Genomic DNA, 20,999 nt, shown 5'->3' with positions numbered 1-20,999 from the left:
AACATTAAAAGTAACACGCCAAATTGGCTAGTGATTTGACAGCGTTACCCGCCACAGTTGATTTTTACTCGCATCTGGCGGGTTGGCGGGTGTTCATTTCAAATCCTGCTTGTAACCAATCAGGTCAATGTGTGATCATCAACAAGTGGATTTCTGAGCTGGTGTGAATGAGTGGGGGCGTGGCTAATTTGCATATTCATAGAACCACTTATGCTAAAGGAGACAAGGGTGTAGAGTTACATTCAAGTTATTTTAAGGTATGAAATATTTTTTTTTCAGTGGAAAAAACCTTTAAATATGTAATTTTGGTGATCAAAGGTGAGTTTTAAGGGATAAAATGATTGACTACAGGGGGACTTTAAGTGATCATCTACTCACCCTGGTGTTGTTCTAATGCCATATGCCTTTCTTTTATGGACCACAAAAGGATATTTTTTTTTAAATGTCCTGCTAGCCCTGTCCATATAGTGGTAGTGAATAGCGACCAGCGTCAAGCTTTTTAAAAAAGACGCAAAAATATCACAGAATGATCTCATGCGACACATGCAGTATATTCCAAGTGTTCTGGGGGTATAGGATAGGGTTGAGTGGAAAAACAAAACGAAACTGTTATTATTTAACGAAATTCTGCCGTTGGCCGTTGGTCTTCTCTGCACGATGTGCACGTTCATGAGACTCCATTAGCTATGAGAAATTGAGATTGCCAAAAATGTGACATGAAATACAACGCCTAGAAATACCAAAAAAACGTATCCGTGTACTTTCCTCTCTGAGTGGAATATCACCGAACCGTAACTCCGTTTGTCTGATGACAGTCAGAATGACAGTTGACGGATGTAAACACGGACATGCAATACTTGTGTTAATGTGGCAGTAACACACCTCAATGGAGGAATGGAGTAACCTTCAAATGTCTGTGCCATACAGGTAGCTAGCTTTACAACTAGCTTTAACTAACTCAGCAAGAGTCTCTAAAACTATGGAAATAGAACATCAGGTATAGAAGAAAACAGCTTGTGTCCCTTGTGGCAGTACCAAAAATGCAACACATCAATGCACTGAAATGCGAATTGAATTTGAACCCATTTCAAAACATGAAATCTAACTTGCACAGCTTAAAATGTTCACATTCATACAGTATATTTCAGGCCTAAGAGTGAAAAAAAAAAAAAAAAAAAATCTAAATCTCTCCACATTTCTTTTTCTTAAAATCTTTTACTTTCTAAGAGTTGGTGAGAGTTGAGAGTCTGTTGTTTTCCTCTTGTAATCCCTGAAGGCATTTCTTCATTCTGTAGTACTTCAATCAGTGTGCTTGTGTGAGTCGTCTTACTAATGACTTTATAATACTGTTGCTATCGCAACCGTGCATATGCGTGTGTGCCGCTCTTTACACAATTCAAGGCAGTGACGTTTAGGCACTTATGGGCAAACTTGTTTATAATAGGCAGGCAACTATCAAGTTGAGTCAAGAGTGCAATGAATAAGATAATTAGAGAACCGGTTTAATTAAGACTGATCTTCAACCTGCTCTATATGGCCATTAAGCTTCATTTCATAAATTGACAATCACCCAAAAATGAAATACTGTAAACTTTATATAGAAAAGTTTTTATATAGAATCTTAAAGGGTTATGTTAGACGCTTCATAAAGGCCACATACACACCGCAGCTAAATTTGGTTGTCAGTTCACCTTTTAGAGTTTAATCCTGTTCTGTACACACACAGCATTCTACAACTGAATTACAAAAGTGTGTACAGAATCGAACCGAACAACTAGTAGTTGTTAATTACGAATTTAAAAAAGCGTCAGAGATGTCTTTCTTTTGTATGTGTGCCGAAGAAAAGGACAGGGAAAGAATTACGAGCCTTGACTAATTTGTGTGGCTAAATCTTTCTAGAAAAAAAAACAAAAAAAGTGAACAAGAACAAGCCCATAATAAACTGAGAAAAATCCAAATGCTTTATATATTGAAAATAAGACCAAAGTATGTTGACCTCCACCTGCCAACTTTATTAACTCCAGGATCATTTTATGATTTAAAGGGATAGTTCACCAAAAATGACATTTTGTCATCATTTACTCACCCTCAAGTTGTTCCAAAGCTGTATTAGTTTCTTCTTCTGTTGAACACAAAAGAAGATATTTTCAATAATGTTGGTAACCAGACAGTTGATGGTAGCCATTGACTATTATAGTTGGAAAAAAAAAATTACTATGGAAGTCAATGGCTACCATCAACTGTCTGGTTGAACAACAAGCCCAAAAACGCTTATAATAAGTGGACAAGGCAACACTTCAAGTGCGCGCTCTACAAAGCAGCCTTACAAACACAACACACTTGATGGTTGATGGTACTTTAGTTAAAATCGCAGAACAGAAAGTAATGAGTCTTGTGTCGCTGTAATATTACTTTGGTCAAAATAACGGATAACAAACACACAAGACACTGGAAAGTTGCTGTGGTTACCACGCTGTCAATCATCGCAGTTCCTGAATCATCGCGTGTTCTGTACATATAGAACGATAATTTAGGGGATTCACTCTCGATTTAAATGCGGTAGTCATTCCTGAAACTTTACAGTGTGTATGGAGCTATATAGAACCTTTAAGGTGTTCCCATCAGGATCATTGTAAGGCTTTAGTTTTAATTAATTAATTTTATTTTAATATTTTGTAATTAAACAGCGTGTAAACATACTTTATCACTAGAAATTCTGGCAAATTTTGGCAGTTTTTTGGAATAAATTGCTCTTAAAAATTCAGTCAAGAACCCTATGGTTCTACATAGAACCCTACTGAACCTTTTTTTCTCTAAGAGTGTATGATTAACATAATTACTGTATGCTGTCCAGTGTGAACATTCTGCTTAACAACTCCTTTTGTGTTCTATGGAAGAAAGAAAGTCATTCAGGTTTGGAACAACATCAGGGTGAGTAAATGATGACAGCATTATTATTTGAGGGTGAACTATTCCTGTAAATCAACTCTGAAGTCTGCTTCTTTATCTCAGCATTACCTTTTATTATATCTTATAAGGTAACATAAGAAAATTACCTGCAATTCTCAGTTAATGCATCATTCATTTAATTATAAAAGTACCTGTAGTAATTAATTAAATGCAAAAAATAGGTATTTTAAGATGATTGATTGACCAAATAGTGTTATATAATAAGTTTTCTCCTGCTAACAAGTTATTCTTTTCAAATTGCCAGGTCTTATGATTAAAACTTTTTTTTTTTTTTTTTTTTACCAGAAAGCGGTGGTAATTATAATTACAGACTATTATGTGGTCGTTAAATACGTTTGTGCTAAAATAAAATCTGTCTTGAACAGTAGTCCATGAAAAATCTATCCTTTTTGGTGTTGACACACCCTCTAGCATCCTGGCATTTGCCCTGACATTTGTTTTCTCAGGTTTTATGTTGGGTAAGTGCACTGCACCATGAACAGCAAGATTCAGGTTTACATTCAGCTCCAGGCACATCCTCTAACTCTCTTTCTGTCTCAGACAGATAAGACTAGACATAATATATTCCATATAATGGTGTTCCTGTTTCTGTGTAAACTAGGTGCATCAGTGCCTTTGAAGATCTACACTGTAAAATATTGCCAGGATTTCCACCTGCACATTCCAAACCTACTGTTAATTTTTGCATATACAGTATATATACACACACACACATTTACATATCGTCTACTGGTCACATTTATTTCTATAGTGTTTTATACAATACAGATTGTTTCAAAGCAGCTTCACAGAAATAAACAAAATTCACCAATTATGAAAAGACTTCAAATACTTTCTAAAGAAGACAGCTGTCATTATTTAGCTCAATGTAGTCCAATGTTGATTCAATTTAGTACAATCAGAGTGTCAATGTTGCAAAGTTCATCAGTTAATGAGTTCAATTCACCTATAAAGCAGCTCTACAGAAGACAATAGTGCTGTTATTCGGCTCAGTTAAGTTTAATGCTGATTCAATACAGTTCAGTGACATTGTTGATGTTGCAAAGTTCATCAGTTAATGAGTTCAATTCACCTATAAATGAGCTCTACAGAAGACAATAGTGCTGTTATTCAGCTCAGTTTAGTTCAATGCTGATTCAATTCAATTCAGTTCAGTGATGTTGTTGCAAAGTTCAATTAATGAGTTCAATTCACCTATAAAGGAGATCTACAGAAGACAATAGTGCCGTTATTCAGCTCAGTTTAGTTCAATGCTGATTCAATTCAATTCAGTTCAGTGACATTGTTGATGCAAAGTACAATTAATGAGTTCAATTCACCTATAAATGAGCTCTACAGAAGACAATAGTGCCGTTATTCAGCTCAATTCAGTTCAATGCTGATTCAATTCAATTCAGTTCAGTGACATGGTTGATGTTGCAAAGTTCATCAATTGATGAGTTCAATTCAGCTATAAAGCAGCTCTACAGAAGACAATAGTGCCGTTATTCAGCTCAGTTTAGTTCATTGCTGACTCAATTCAGTTTAGTGGCGTTATTGATGTTGCAAATTTCATCAATTATGAAACAAATTCAATGCAGCAATAACACAGCTCAACAGAAGATGAATGTATCATTATTCAGCTCATGTCTAGAGCCCTGCACGGGCCTCAAATCTAAGCCAGAGCCCGGCCCTGGCCCGAGACGCTCAGGCCCCAGCCCGACCCGTGTCCGACAGCTCATCAGAATTATCGACCCGAGGCCGTTTTTTTTTTTTTTTTTTCACAGCGGCAGCCTGCCCTATTTGCAGCCGTTAAAATAGGTCCGTTTTGTTAGTTATGTTCTTTTCTTTTCATTTCTTTATTAAGTTAATTAAGACAAATGTTTTGAGCATTTTTTTTTAAATGACGACCAAGCAGCCGAGCCGACAGCGAGTAAAACATGTTTGATCAATTTAGCCTCTCAAATCAACGCTAATACTTCACTTGGCTACAATACAATCCATAAATATAAAACACTTCAAGCATATCACACAGACAGTTAAGTTTAATGTTTATTTATTAAACCACAGTGAGTAAAACAATTTTTTTTTGAAATACTGATGCAGGCTCAGGCTGCTCGCAACAGCGTTCGCAAACTAAATGAGCAATAGCCTACAATCTAAACAAATTAAATAAAATAAATCAAAAACAAACTTGCAGGTTATCTTACCTAAAAAATGCACCACAGAACATGGCCTTTCTTTTTTTCCAGTAGTTTCCAACAGTTAAACGAAAATAAAGTCCAATCAAACGAAAAGTTAGAACAGTCTCTTACAGAGCATCGTGGAGTAAAAGAATAGCATCCACAGTGGAAGGTTTTAACCCAGTCCTCCTCTCTTCTATCACTCTTCCCGCTGCGCTGAAGACACGTTCGCTGCTGCGATTTTTCTCTTAATATTCTCCATTATTTGCACATGAGGTGAATCGTGGGTTGCGCTGACGGGAAACCTTCTGTGTGTGTGTGTGCGTGCGTGAAACTGTCATGTCAATCATGTGTCAGTGTAATTATAAGATTATGAAAGTTATGAGGTTATGAAATGTCTATGTTTGTTTTTCTATCGTCGACGTCAACTTCTCATATTTTTTTAATTAATGTCTAAAAATATAAAAAGAAGGATAACCCAAAAAAGGCCCGAGGCCCGGCCCGCATGTGAACTATGACGTGAAAATTGGCCCGAAGCCCGGCCCTAGGGCCGTGAAAAAGTCGGGGCCCGTCGGGCTCGGGCTGAAATGCAGGGCTCTACTCATGTCAGTTCAATGTGGATTCAATTTAGTTCAATAAGAGTGCCAATGTTGCATAGTTCATCAATTATTAAATGAGTTCAATTCAGCTAAAGCAGCTCTATAGAAGACAGTAGTGTGATTATTCAGCTCAGTTCAGTTTGATATTGTTAGTTGAGTCAAATCGTGAAATCGATTATATTTCGGAATGTTAACTGTCCTTTAACCCCTTAACTGAGGATACATACTGGATGCACAGCATCTTTATATAGCTCAAATTATACTGTCTTACACACGCAAACAGTGCGAGCATGATGGTTGCACTGCAGAGGGTGTTTATTTTGGAACAGTTTTCACAGTTTCCTTGGAACCAGAGGCTATTTAAGACACACAACACCGCTTTCATGTATTCAGCATTGCTAACATTTGATTTCTTTCAGAGAGACTTTTTTTTTGTGTGTGAAAAGTTAATAATCTAATTCCAGGTAAAAAATGTTCAGCCGTAAGCATTAGTTAGGCCGCGTGTTGAAAAAGCTCTTAGCTGATGGTTTTGAGATTGCCTCCTGAGATCTGACTCCACACTGTAGTACTTTGCAGAGAATAAAAATTCTCCTGATTTAGAAATAAGAAATATGGTTCAAAACAAGTAGGTCTATAATGCCCGAGGAAAGCTATTCGTTAGCATTCCCATTCAGAGTTGAAATGTGCCATCTTGGCACAGAAGTTTTTGAGACAATCCATAAACGCAGAGTGATATTAAACATTTATTTACACCATTATCTGTTGCCTCCTTCACACACCAGCATTGTATTACACAGTTATGTAAACAGCTGTTGACTGATTTAAGATTTAATTTAAGATTTACTACAGATTTAAAGTTAATTTCAACACAAATCTGTAGGTGTTCAGTTTGTAAGGCCAGCACAAACCTCCTCCAGACTGTCTCATTACATTTTACCAATGTTCCACCATCATTAGAGGCATGTTATTTATAGAAAACCATTAAGGGTGATTGTCCTTTACTCCTAAATAATAAGACTGAATAAGACTAAATGATGGATCTTTAAATAATGAGAGCATGAGAGAGTATATATGTACATATTTTCAGGATCTTAAATGAGCAGTAAAGTGAAGCTATGTAATGAGGTGAGGCATTTGAGCACATAGATTATGGAATATATTCTGAAATCCTTCTTTCTATAGAAGAGGACACATGCTTTCATGTACTAGACGTGTATGTAAAGATGGTTCTAAAAAAAGTTACAACATTTTGACAACATTCAACTTTGTCAGAATGTTCCTAAGTGCAATTCTTGATAAATTACTTGATAAAAACTGTTTTTGTCGGTGACTGGCTTGTAACAGGGAGTTCAGCACTTGGCGATGTGTTGTAATGCTTAATATATTTGAAACAACCCAATAAATTCATAAATTAATTTAGAGTGTGCGTGCACTCAAGCTCGGAGGATCTCCCTTTCTTGGCTCATTTTGAGTCAGACAAACAGTGAATTGTTAACTGGAGACTGGCTCTGATTGGACCATTTGAATCAGTGAGTTGTTGACTCAAGAACAGATTGGTCCAATTCACAAATTAACCATTCAGTGCAATTTGCAAGCCGATTTAACGGGTTAAATGGAAAGACTAAGCTCGTTCACGAATCGGACACCGCTATCACGTCATTCTTCAGTTCAAAATAACGAGGAGTGATATGTTATTATTAAATGTAGTGGAGTAAAAAGTACAATATTATGTTTTGGAATGTAGTGAAGTTAAAGTTTCCCAAAGTAAAAAATACTTTGTTACTGTCCACCATGGTTTTTGAGAACACAAACTATTCATAATTTTATTCTTAAATAATAAGTTAAGAAGAAGAAATTGGTTCATAATAATGTTTCGTGAATCCGGCAGCTGGAACGCAATTTCCTCTATTCACTTTTTAGATTGTTTGACATCTGACGTGATTGATGCCTCTGCTTGTGGATTTTGCTCCACAAAATCACCCAGTGGACAAAGCTGATCACTTTATTATTTGTTGTCCTATAGGATGACATTTAAGGGAATAAAAAAAAAAAAAAGACATTTGCCAGGTTTAGATCAGTGAATTTAGCAAGATTTATTGAGGAGATGATGGAAAAACTCTATGGTGTTCCCAAGTTTGATTTATAAGGCCCTGGAGCTGACTATGAATTGCGAGTTGTTGAATTTACAGTGACTGGCGTTATTTTATCACGCTTTGGTTGATAATATACATACTATTTGCAGAAGGGCTGAGTGTTTGCAACCTGTGGGTTCGCCTGACACATGCACCCTTCTTTATCTCTAGAAACACAATGTGTTTGGCATATATGTCTGAAGGCTGTTGTCAGATTGTCTCAAATTGAGGAATTTAACCCTGAATATAGCACATGTGAGTTTGAATGGCATAGCCTTGGACACATTCTGCTTTCAATTTAGTCTAAAAATCCCTTGCATCCATAAAACATGTGCTCACTCCACTGAACTCCTTTGAAACTGTGTACTTTGTGCTTTGCTAAATGCACAAGTGAAAAGGTTAACATGGATTGGCAACTATTCAAACCGCAGTGAAATTCAATGAAGGCAAGTTGTTTGTTTGGTTCTCTAAACTTCTCCTAATGTGGATGTATCTGAGTTAAAGATAGGAAATCAAAACATGACAAGGTTGGGAAAAGGGTAAAGGCAATCCTGAGTCTGAATTTTCATCAGTGCAGGGTTGCATAACCTCTCAATGAATAACATAAAGTCAGTTCCAGAATTCTGGCAGAAACAGCAGGTAACAAAATGATGTTGCTTTGCATTATACCCTGTTTTGTACAAAATCTATGGGGGTATCACACTTATCCTTCATGGACAAGGTAATCCCAAAATTCATTGCAATTATCTAATTTACTTTCAAGATATTCAATCTAAATCAGTGGTTCTCAATCTTTTTGACTCAACCCCCCCACTGTCCAACACAATATTCGAATAACTCCTATAACATACATTAACTATAATTTATTATTAGGAACTAGGAGTGTTGATAATAGGTATATTTACTAGCCACAATTTATTTTGTGATTCCAAAAAGCTTACAGAACAATATGTTCTTCAGTAAAAACAATATGTATTGAAGAAAAAAATAAACATTATTTCATATTACATCTCGATTTTTTAGAATACTACTGTATGTAGACAGTAGACAACAGACAACTCACTAGGTTTTAAACAGATCTTCAGACTAACCCCACTGTCTTTGTCTGTCTTTACAGGTTTTTGAGAATATGGAGGACAATAAACTGAAGGAGATACAGATATTTGAGCATGAGAAGAGAATCGCAGAAGCTGAAACGAAACTGAAGCAGCAACAGAATCTCTATGAGGATGTCAGGACAGAGAGGGACCTCTTCAGCAAGAACCTGATCGAGGCCAAGGTAAAATGTGTGTGTGTGTGTGTGTAGACCTTTATATTATAGATCTGCTCCCAATGAACATGAGAGCAGACGTAGAGGCCAGTAGATCCATGGGAAGACTTCTTTGGGAAATACGCCCCACGGAAGCATGTGTGAAGTTGGCGTGAACATTAATCTTTGTCCAGGAATCCGCCCCATGTGTGAGAAGTAGGAAATAGCAGATAACCTATCCTGCTGTGCGGATTTAGGCTTGAAACTCTACAAAAGTACATGAATGCTGATGCTTCTAGCTACGCAAAAATCATTTTCACGCATCAATGCGTTCCCAAATGTGTCCGAATGCAATTCATAGGGCAACACAAGTTGCATTCTCAGCATTGCCACAAGGAGCTCTATAGTGGGGCCGGTTTTCTCTTTCAGGTCCTCTACTGTCATGGTGGAGCAACAGTTTGAAGAGACTTTTATTGAGCAAGTTAATTAAAGGAATAGCATTACATAAAAATAATGTTTCTGGCCTGAATAGAAGTTTAAATAGCAGGCATGAAACCAGTTATTTGATATCTTAAGGCTTTTAGTCCATGTGTATTAGCTTTGAAGCTAATCTATATGCTAGAATCTTTAGGAGCTAATGTGCTCCTAAAAACGAACCTTTAGCATATACACACATTACAGTATTTTTCTTCTAGAAATATGATCAAAATATTGATGTTTCATCCTGTACTATACAGATTTTTGTCCAGTCAAATGCTCTCCAAATCAAAAAGCAAATCATAGTTCGTTTCTGTGATGTAACTAAAACCTGGTTTTTAGAGACAAGCCTTTCAATATGTCAACCGTTCTGCATCAAGTTTGGGGTTGGTAAGATCTTATGCTCACCAAGGCTGCTTTTATTTGATCAAATATATAGTAAAAAAAAAGAAATGCTGCAAGATATAATTTGCACATATAACTAGATATAATATTTCTTATTTCTTATATGGCAAAGCTGAATTTTTAGCATCATTACTCCAGTCTTCAGTGTCACATGATCCTTCAGAAATCATTCTAATATGATGATTTGATGCTCAAGAAACATTTCTTATTATTATCAATGTTGAAAACGGTTGTGCTGCTTAATATTTATATATTTTATTCAGGATTCTTTGAGGGGAGACAGACAACACTGATTTGAAATAGAATTTTTTTGTAACAATATAAAAGCCTTTTCTGTCGCTGTAACTGTCACTGCACTGGTCTTTAGAAGACAAATGAGTGAAGCCTTGAAAACTGCAGTGAGAAAAGTTAAGTGTAAGATTTCTCAAATATATATTTTTCATGTCTATCAATGACCGTCCTTTGTTGTCAGCTTTTCCTTGATGTCCCATTACTGCTCTGTCACTTTTTTTCCTGTGAATGTGTGCGTTTGTGTGTTTTGAGTGTGACTGCCTGCCTGGCCAGCTGTCTTTGTGTCTGTCTCTCACACGCCTCCTTGCGTTCACTTTTAGGATCTGAATGCTGAGATGAAACGCAAGGTGAAGATCATGAACCGAGAATCTGAACAGCTGAAAGATGATATCACCGTAAAAGAGGTGGCTTTAGAAAAGGAGCACCAGGAGTTCCAGCGCTTAGAGAGAGAGAGGGAATGTCTCAAGGTAACTCGTTTTATTCTCAACTACCATGTCTTGCCCTCTTTCTTCTGTTTATCTACAGGTCTAATGTTAATAGGCCCTAGCCAGTGTCCTCAGTAAGCATGATGGGACACGTTTCCAGTGAAAATATTGAATGTGAAACTATCGCACAACTTGACAGTCTCAGCCAATCATATTTAATGCACAGTTATGAAGTGGAGTTTTTGTCCTATGAGATTGCATGGTGAGCGGGCTACACAATGCAATGTGCAGACATGGAAACCATGAATGTAAATTATAAACTAAAAATGTCATTCCAGTTTGGACAAAAACTCTAATTTACATTACTTATTACAACTAGTTAGGATGTAAACTCTGTTTACATTAAGTTTAAATAATTAAATGACATGAAAGTAAAAAATTATCACTATTTTTGTTACATACCACAATTTCACACAATTTCAGTTGTTGTTTTTTTTGTCATTTTAAAAATGTTTGGATACCTCATTAAATTGTCCAACATTCCAACTATGTAAAAATTAACCATTGTTCATTGAGTTCATTTTGTGTATTTTTTAGAGATTCTTTTATATTTTTAAATATATATTAAGATTTTTTATATATACAACAGTTAGTTAGGTACTTATGACCCCAACAGCACTGAGACTTCTCACTCTTTGTATCACTCTGCTTGTTTGCATTTCCTTACAGACTGGCAGACTGTGCATTACATTGTTATGCCAGTAGGTGGCAGCAGTAGACTATTTTCATGAGTGGATCATTGACTCATTGAACTGATTTGTTCAAAAATGCTGATTCATTCAGGAACTAAAAACTGTGTGTTCCTCGGAGGCGGTTCTATAGCGGCTTTTTCTTTGGCTTTGCAAAACCAGACAAGACAACTGGAAAGGTAATTGGCTTAACCAGACAGATTGTGTCTAAAAAAATAATTTATATTAAATTCTGGTTTATTTGATATATATACTATATCCTCCTGGGACCCAGAAAAAAAAAGGTTTTTTAATTTTTTTTTTTTCCATGTCATCACACTGTTTAGAGCACAATAAACAAATGGTAAAAAAACATTTTTCGAAAAATAATATTTTATTCATACGTTATGCTATGTCCTCTGTAGTGGATGCCAGGACTAAGTTGTTTAAAAAATAAAATGACATGAAATTATATGTATAGGCAAAAACAATGGGATTTTTTTTCAATCACCAATAAATTTGGGGGTTTCAGGATTTTTTCAACCAAAATTTGTATAAAGATGATTCTCAACTATGTTATGAAAGAAATAACGGAATGAATCGATACACCATTTTACTTTATGCAATATGTGGGTAAAATGTCCATAAATTAATATTCCCATTCAATGCAATGTATATATAAACTGTATCTAATTTGCACCTTAATGTGTTCTTGGAGCAACATTTAATGAAAAAAGAAGTGTAATAATTGGAGTAATAATTGGCAACATTTTAATAATAATATCTAATATTTCATAGGAATATTGATGTATAATTTATTTCCATATTCACTTGTTGTGTCTCACAAAATGCCTGATAAACATGATTTAAGTCCTGGTGTCCTCTACAGTGGACACGTTTGAAATCAACGCCCTGTTCTGTAACAGAAAGTATTTTTTTTATTTGAAACCCCTTAACATTTTCCTGAGATGTTGTTTTATGAAATACAATTTGAAAAGTAGTCCAATTTAAATTATAATTACAATATATTATCATATTTCCATAAGACTGCTACATTTGATCACTAAATTAATGTCAGACATTTTTAAAGACCAAGGAGAAGTTGTTTTCATGGTGAAACCTCCAAACATTTGGTATCTCTGAAAAGTCCTGAATGTGCTCTTTACAGGACACCCAGGTTGTGTCATGTGACATGTATGATGTCAGAGAAATTCACTAAAATATAATGTCCACTACAGTGGACAAAAGTCTATTCTTGGGTCCCAGGAGGCTAAAGCAAATCTCTACTACAAAACTATATTATCAACTAGATTTTTTTGGAAAGTTGGATGTTTTACCTGAAATGCGTTAACAGCACTTTCGTCATGAAACTCTATGGTCCTTAACGCAACCTGCTGACAATTACATCGTTAGCTACATGGCACAAGCTGATTGGTTCCTGTTGCATCTGCAGCCAATGAGGTTGCTGCTCAACATTTAAATAGTTGGTCAGTGTTTGCTATAGTAGATTTCAGCACACTTTCAAAGTTCCTCTGAAACCCTCCACCTTCCCCAGCTCCACCTGTATAGATCTGCTTCGGGTAATTTCATGTATGCCATTTGTGTAGCAACAGTATGTCTTACTTTCTCACGGCAGCGTGTCTGTGTATGGATTGGCAGTAGCAAGTCTCTGTACTTGCTCTGCAGCAGCAGCAATAATTAATATCAGCAGCAGCAACAACAACAGCAGCAGCAGCAGCGTAGCAGATCTGTTCCGCCAAGAGCCTATACATTAACATTGTCATATACATTGCCATGCTAAACTCTTTATAGAGTTGTCATTGATAGAAATATACAAACATTTCATTTAATTAATACCCATCTTTCACTTTCACTTTTGCTGAAAGTGTTATTATTATTTATTTATTTTTATACGCAGACTGATCACTGTCTTCATAGGTGCTCATTTGCGGTTCTTGACATGACCAGACAGCATTAGGAAGAAAGTAACCTTGCATTCATCTTCGAGGAGATATTTTTCATAATCCTTTCATTATTACTTTCCAGATCTTTGCGCTTATCAAATACAATGGCAGGTCTCTTCTTCTCCCTGTCATAAGCTTTCAATATCACCCTCAATAAGGATAATAATGGAATATCAAATAGGATGGCACAAAAAATGAAAAAAATATATAAAAGAAAACACAAAAGATCCCTCCATATTTTATGACAGAAATATAAATCTGAGTTCAGAGAGGGCTTTGACTCTACGCACTTTCAAATTCATCATCTGACATGAAAGACTTAATGAATATGCAGTGTTTTTTGGTGGTTATTGGAGTTGTAAATTATACATGACCTTGTTCTGAGATATAGAGTGAGGGGTGTGGTCGGATGGGAGGTTAGTCAGAGAAAAGGACAAACAAAGAGAGAGAAAGCCTGAGTGAATGATTGACCAGCAGTCCTATAGGGTTGAACGATGCAACAGATCTAAAGTTTAGATTTACATGCAGTATAGCTAATGCACACATGCGCCATGGGCCTTATATAACAAGATATATGAAGTGTCTTTTTATTTCATTTATTTGAACACTGGAATGCATTAAGTAGTTCAAATTGACCTGATGTGATTCATAGAATATTTCTCATTTAAATAATAAAATGTCTTGATATTCAATGTATTTTTCATAAGTATGTAAGAATCAGCCATTTTAATTATATAGTTGTCATAGGTTCAGGAAAAATATATTTTTTTTTATTATCACTGTTCCAAGTCTTTGATGAAAGTTTCATAAGAAATGCATATGGATTATTTTGACCCTTTTAACTAACACACCTGATTCAACTCATCACCTCATTCACTATTCACTACATTACTTCACTAATATAGTCCTAATATAGTTCCTTCACTTGAAGGAATGAATGAAAACGAGGGAGTGAATTCGGATACTGAGTGTGTTGGAAGGGTTGCCACTTTTGCATAGTTTGTGCTTGCTGTTTAGTAATCATTCAAAACTTAGCAAACTTGCATCTCCAGTAGTAATGAAAAGATGTATCTTTAACTCTTTAATGGAAACTAGCATGTATAAACCCTAATAAAACAATTTAATAATCAAGTAAAAAGGAATTTATAACTGGATGACATTACGCTGTAGCCACATTGGATCAGTGGTTTAGAAAATGGATGGATGATTCAGCTATGCGGGCGCAATCTTCTGGCGAGACGTGGGAATTCATTTGGTGTGACCGTCACAGTGCATTGTGGGTATTCTCTAGCCGTTGAGCATATATTGGTTGTACACTCATTTTTGCGGTTCATTGTGGGATTGAGTGCACTCGATAACGTCCACTATGGTTTTGGACACCACTACAAATGGCTGTCCCCTCAAGTAGTGGCCTATTTAAGGGTTAAAGGGGGCGACTTCAGACACAGCCCAAGACTTGAATCGGGCAAAGCCACTGGAAGGCAAGCCTGCAACCAATGCAACAGCCACAGACCCTCTCATCTTCCAATAATAATCTCTGATGAGGAAGACAAAAAAGTAGACCATTGAATCCAATACATGTTTTTTGGGTCATGCATTAGTGTTAAAATATATTTTAATATAAAAAAATGTTAAACAAAGAAGCCAAATTAAAATCTCAGCCTTTTGGAATCCATTCTTTGTTAATATCTGGAGCACAGTGGAATCGGTCCATCAGCCTGAACAGATTGTTTCGGAGGAGTGTGGACCAGTGGTCCGAACAGATGGTTTCAGACTGGAAGGTTCTTCCACACATGGGGTGGAGGGTTGTGGAGTTCTGGATGACAAGGGTGGAAAATTCGACTTGCAGATCACAGACTTATGAGCTGTCTCAGAACTAAATAGATCCACGGATAACTGACAGTACTATTTTCTGATTAATCCAAACCCTGCCTTGGGAAGCGTATAGTCGGATGCTCTTGAATATTCTCTCCTGGTTGACTGCTGAAGATCCTTAAAAGCTCATTTTGGGTGAAATATGGTCTGTGCATTTGTAAGGAACTAGACAGAAAGATTCATTAATAAAAGAAAATGGGTCTCAAGGGCTGGTGGGCAGCTACCCAACTTGAGCAGCTTACCCAGCATGCCACAGGAGGTGCTGTCTGGCGCCCCGACTGGTTATCAGGAAGCATGATGGCTCTGATGTTCACCTCTCCTTTGAACCATGAAGTGAAAAGGCAAGATGCCCAATGAAAGAGAAAAGGGAGAGAGAAGACTGAAAGATGCACTGAAGACTGAAACGTTGGGAAACTTTACAAAGCAAACTAAAGTCTGTGAACTAGATGCTGACACTCTCATGGTAGACATCAATGTAATCTTTGGAGAGCATGCTTCACCCTTGCTAATCAAAGTAAGAGGCATGTTTGAGCCGAGCTCAGCACTCCCTCTGTTTAGATTCCTGTACTAATAACGGAAAGCCACAGAGAACAGTAGAAAAAGACCGGTCGTCATCAGGAACAGAAGAGCACTTGCAATTACTTCCAGCGGATGAGAATTTCAGGCAAGATCATTTGATAAACATTCAACCCTTCCACACAGGAAGCTAATTGATCATCGTGAAGACTGAGTCATAAAGATCTGTGCATCCTGCAGTGGAAATGAACTTTCACTCTATAAAGAGGAAATAAAATGTAAAAGTTTGAGGTTGGTAAGATGTTTTAATGTATTCGTCTCTTGTGCTCTCCAAGGGTGCATTTATTTGATTAAAAAAAAAAAAACTGTTTTTTGAATGTATTATATTTTAAAATGTAATTTATTCCTGTGATGGCAATACTGAATCTTCAGCATCATTACTCCAGTTTTCATTGTCACATGATCCTTTAGAAATAATTCCAATTTGCTGATTTGGAGCTCAAGAAACATTTCTCATTATTATCAGTGTAAAAACAGGTGTGTGTGTGTGTGTGTGTGTGTGTGTGAGTGCTGTGTGTGTGTAAAATATACATATATGTTTTCAAGATTCTTTGATGAAGAGAAAGTACAAAAGAACAGCATTTATTTGAAATATATTTTTTGTAACAATGTACTGTCACTTTTGATGAATTAAATGTGTCCTCACTCTAGACTTTACTATAACTATTTCTGTAAGTATAATTATCATACTTTAATTATTTTTATTTGCTTAAAGTCATTGTGAATTTTCATTTACAATCCATTTGTTACAAGTACTCATATCTGAATGAGATAGCAATATTGGGGTCTAAGATTAATTTCGGCTTATTTTCATTCCGGCTTGTCATCGTTCACCCTATTGGTTTGTACCTATTGTTTTTTTCTTGGAGTGGGCGGGTTTTGGTGAGCTTTTGGGCTGGAAATCACCGTCCCAATCTGGCAACACTGTGCACCATATCAATTCTTACAGGCAACTAGTCATCATATCTTCGCTCCATGAAACACGTTAATGCTCAGTAGTACACATATATGGTTCTTTAATGTATTTGCATTGTAGTAAAATGTGTTCATTTTCAATGGGCATATATGCGGCTGAAACAGGTAGCCTAGTGCATCCCAAATTTTTCAACATTAACATTTTAATATAACAATATAGTCATTATGGCCTTTAGAAAAATGTTTTTTTGAGGAGGTGAGATTGTGCACTATAAGCCCCCGTGGCGTGGTCTAAGCTTTTGTCCTTAATGGCATTTTTTCCCCTTACTTTTACTTTTATACTTTAAGTAGTTTTGAAACCAGTACTTTTACACTTTTACTTGAGCAAAAAGCTTGAGATGATACTTCAACTTCTACAGAAGTCTTTTTAAACCCTAGTATCTATACTTCTGCCTGAGTAATGAATGTGAATACTTTTGACACCTCTGCTAAAATGAGAGGATGTAGATACGCAATTAACACGTTTCATGTAATTGCCTCTTCTAATCGCTGTAACTGCTCATTCACTGCATAATAATATGTCATGTTGTCATATGAATAGTGTTACATGAAAACCTTACTTATTTTTCCTGTAATCCGTGTATAATTTTTTCAGGCATCACTTTACAAATAAAGAGCAAAAGGAATTAAATAGACTGATGGGAAAGGAAATCGGAGCAAAGAAGATCGACAAACAACTAGAGAGAAAGAACGAAATAGAGAAATGACGAACAAAGGCAATCTTTCATGTTTTGAGGTGCCGCAGGGACATGATGCAGAAAACTTTAAATTGATAGGGAGTTCACTGCAGGCTTATGTAACTCTCTCTGGCATTTCCTTTCTTTCACCTACATTCATTTGTTTTCTTGGATTTTGTGAGCCTGTGTCTCACCCTTTGCCTTTTGTACTCTAAAAGCATACAGGTGCCCCAGAGCTGCAATTTACTCCTGCTTTCTTTTACCTTCTGCATTTTCCTTCCTGTTTCCCATCACTTCTCAAGTCAAAACCATCATCAGTTTCCCTCTTTAATAAGAGGAAGAAAGATCCAGAACATCTGAATGAAGACATGCTTTGCATTCACAAACCTTGCAAGCATTTTTGGAGCTACAAGTATTGGCATTACTGCCTTAACTATTTAGTAATCTCTTTTACAAAAATATGCAGTATTGTGGTACTGTATAAGGTTAAACTGCTGCAACTTACTTCTAATCTATCCACTTTTTCCATGTAGCATTGGATTCTGATGCATTTTGTTCAAGTGGTTCACTTGTGAAATGATTTACATGAACCATTCAAATGAACTGATTTATTAATTTGAGATCTTGCATAGAAGTCATTGTTACATGTTTTTGCAGCAAGATATTTAGTTATTGTACATTCACTTCCAAAAGTTAAGGCAAATTAATACTTTTATTCAGCAAGTATGCATCAATTGATCAAAAGTGAAAGTAAAGACATTTATACGTTTCTATTTTAAATAAATGCTGTTCTTTTGAACTTTCTGTTCATCAAAGAATCCTGATTTTTTTATCACAGTTTCCATATTTATGTTAATCAGCACAACATTGACTATAATGACAAATGTTTCTTAAATACTAAATTAGCAAATTAGAAAATATTGAAAGGCAGTGTAACATTGATAGATAAATACTGCTCTGATTGTAAATATTATTTAAATATAATAAATATAAATGATGTAATCAATAAATAAAACTAAAATATTGCCCACTTAAAGGGATAGTTAACCCAAAAATTCAAATTAGCCCATGATTTACTCACCCTGAAGCCATCCTAGGTGAATATGACTTTCTTCTGTCAGACGCACACAATCAGAGTTTAAAATATTAAAAATGTCCTGGCTCTTCCAAGCTTTATAATGGAAGTGAATGGGTATATTTTTTTGGAAGTCCATCAAAGCGCTTCCATCCATGATAAAAGTGCTCCACAGGGCTCCGGGGGGTTAATAAATGCCTTCTGAAGTGACGCGATGCATTTGTGTAAGAAAAATATCCACATTTAAAACTTTATCGACTAAAATAACTAGCTTTCAACCACTTCTTCACCACAATTTTCGTTTTTGGGTGAACTATTGCTTCAGTGCAGTTAGCATCTTTTCTTTATCTGTGTCTATTCTCTGAAGTAGCTTTACTGTAATTGAACTAATTTGGGAGTAGCTTGTAGTTTGGCATGTGACAGTTTCAAAGCAGCTTTCCGAACACTGCAAGCATAGGAAGTCATATGTTTAATTTTTTTCTAAAAATGTCACCAGTCTGTTGCACTCACTGTGCTTTGAATACGTAATTGAGCTTTAAGTGGTTGGAAGCCTTTTAGCATGTCGTTAACAGTCATTTCTGTTTTTAGTCTTTACTTCATGCTTTTTCCTTATGTGTCATTTGCCACTGGCTTCAGATGGAAGGCCATAGAATGTGAGAGTTCTCGGCCACATGCAGATGGAAGGAGGCAGGAGAACATGCCATTTGCCCATTTTCTCATAAAACCTTAATAAATCTCGTTTAATATTCTTACGGGATGTCTCTTAGTTAGTCTTGGGTTTGTGTCTGTAATGAACTGCGGAGGAGGAGGACATGGAAAGCAAGGAAAAGGTTCTGTTCGACAAGCTTTGGGCAGATTTTGTGATTGACTTATTGAACTTCTCATGACTGGAATTTGATATGTAATTCTGAGAAAAGTCTGAGAATACATCGGAAATCTAGGTTTTATTTTTATTTGAACCTATAATGAACTAGATTTGAAACTAGAATAGGAGTAAATTTGAAGTAAATATCTAAGCAAAACCTTGCTTCACTAAGCAAATTTGTGACATTGATCATGTGAACTCCTTTGTACAAAAGATCAGATTTTCTTGCTTTCCACTGAAGCACAAGATGCTCTTTGGAACGTTCTCAAATCATGCTGGAGGATATGCATCATCAGGTTTTCCACAAATAAGTCTATATGCCAATTCAAATATATGTTTTTATTTAAAGGACAGTTCTGTGGAAGATAAAATCAGAAGTGTATAAATAATAATATAATGGCAATATATAGTCATGAAACTCTAGATGGCGCAGGCTGGTGAAGGACCTTAACTCAATTGGCTACTGATACAGCGGGAACCAATCAGCTGTGCACTATAGAGAATGATGTAATTGCAAGCAGATTGAGTTAAGGTCCTTCAAGGACCTTTCAAGGACCTTGGAAGGACCTTCAAGGACTTTGGCCTAAGGGCTGTAGCAGTTTGCAGCACACTTTCAGAAACCGTCCATCTTCCCCAGCTCCACCTGTATAGATCTGCTGCGGGTAATTCATGTATGTTTGTACAAAAGCTGCATGTCTTACTTGCTCACAGCAGCGTGTTGTGTATGAATTGGCATTAGCAAGTCCTGTACTTGCTCTACAGAAGCTTATAATACAATATTATAATATTTATATAACATAATATTTTATAGTCAGATTGAACCTCACCGTTGGCATGTCAAGGAACTCATGATGGAAAAAGAAAAAAAACTTGGAAGACATGCTTGGAAGACATTTGAGTGTTTTGCATTACACACAACTCTTTGGTCACGCTTCGTTCACTTCATCAGGCTGACTGGTAAAAAAGGTGATTTGCACCTCCGTCATTGTCACCTCTGTTATTAATTTGTCAGATACACTCTGTCAGCCAACCTACATATCTAACAATTGTCAGCAATATTATGCCTATGACAGAAAGTCAATATCACCCTTCGGTAAATGGTGACATACTTGGGTTCATTACATTTCCATGGAGCAGCTGTCATTGCATTCATTCTCGGCTTCACATTTTACCTCCCAGTATCCGCTAATCCTGTCAGAATGCGTCAATGTCAAAGCATAACCCTTGCAGGAAATGGGGGTCATTGCAACACCAGTAATGATTCCATGTTTAAAGGTGCTGTATGTTTTAATTTTATTTTATTTTTTACTGTACTTAAGCATAAAAATATATGCTACAGCCAGTTATTTTACTTTGAAATGTGCGTTTCGTGTCGGAATGTTTTTGTTTTGGTCTGTGTGATTTACCCAGTAGTATTTCGACACCCCATGTTGCCAGTTGGCGGAAAACGCAGCATATTGCAGCGATGATTGAAGCCAACAAACAAATGTGTCGGGGATCGCAGATTCTATCCAAACTAAAAAGCATCCATCTAAAAATCTCAATAAACGGAAG

The 20,999-nt window shown here is 36.2% G+C and overlaps 1 protein-coding gene across 1 annotated transcript in view; it reads left to right on the top strand.

Annotated features, from left to right (window-relative positions):
- Window positions 1–20,999, top strand: part of cfap58 (cilia and flagella associated protein 58) — a 117,691-nt gene that overhangs the window by 25,174 nt on the left and 71,518 nt on the right. The window contains exons 10-11 of the mRNA XM_079864642.1: window positions 8,981–9,142; window positions 10,606–10,752. Of these exons, the coding sequence (XP_079720768.1) occupies window positions 8,981–9,142; window positions 10,606–10,752 (309 nt within the window). The remainder of the gene's footprint in view (window positions 1–8,980; window positions 9,143–10,605; window positions 10,753–20,999) is intronic.

This window comes from Squalius cephalus, assembly GCF_949319135.1.
Source record: "Squalius cephalus genome assembly, chromosome: 2".
NCBI lineage: Eukaryota > Metazoa > Chordata > Actinopteri > Cypriniformes > Leuciscidae > Squalius > Squalius cephalus.
Note: the sequence above shows the minus strand (reverse complement) of the source record. Positions and strands in the feature narration are given on the sequence as shown.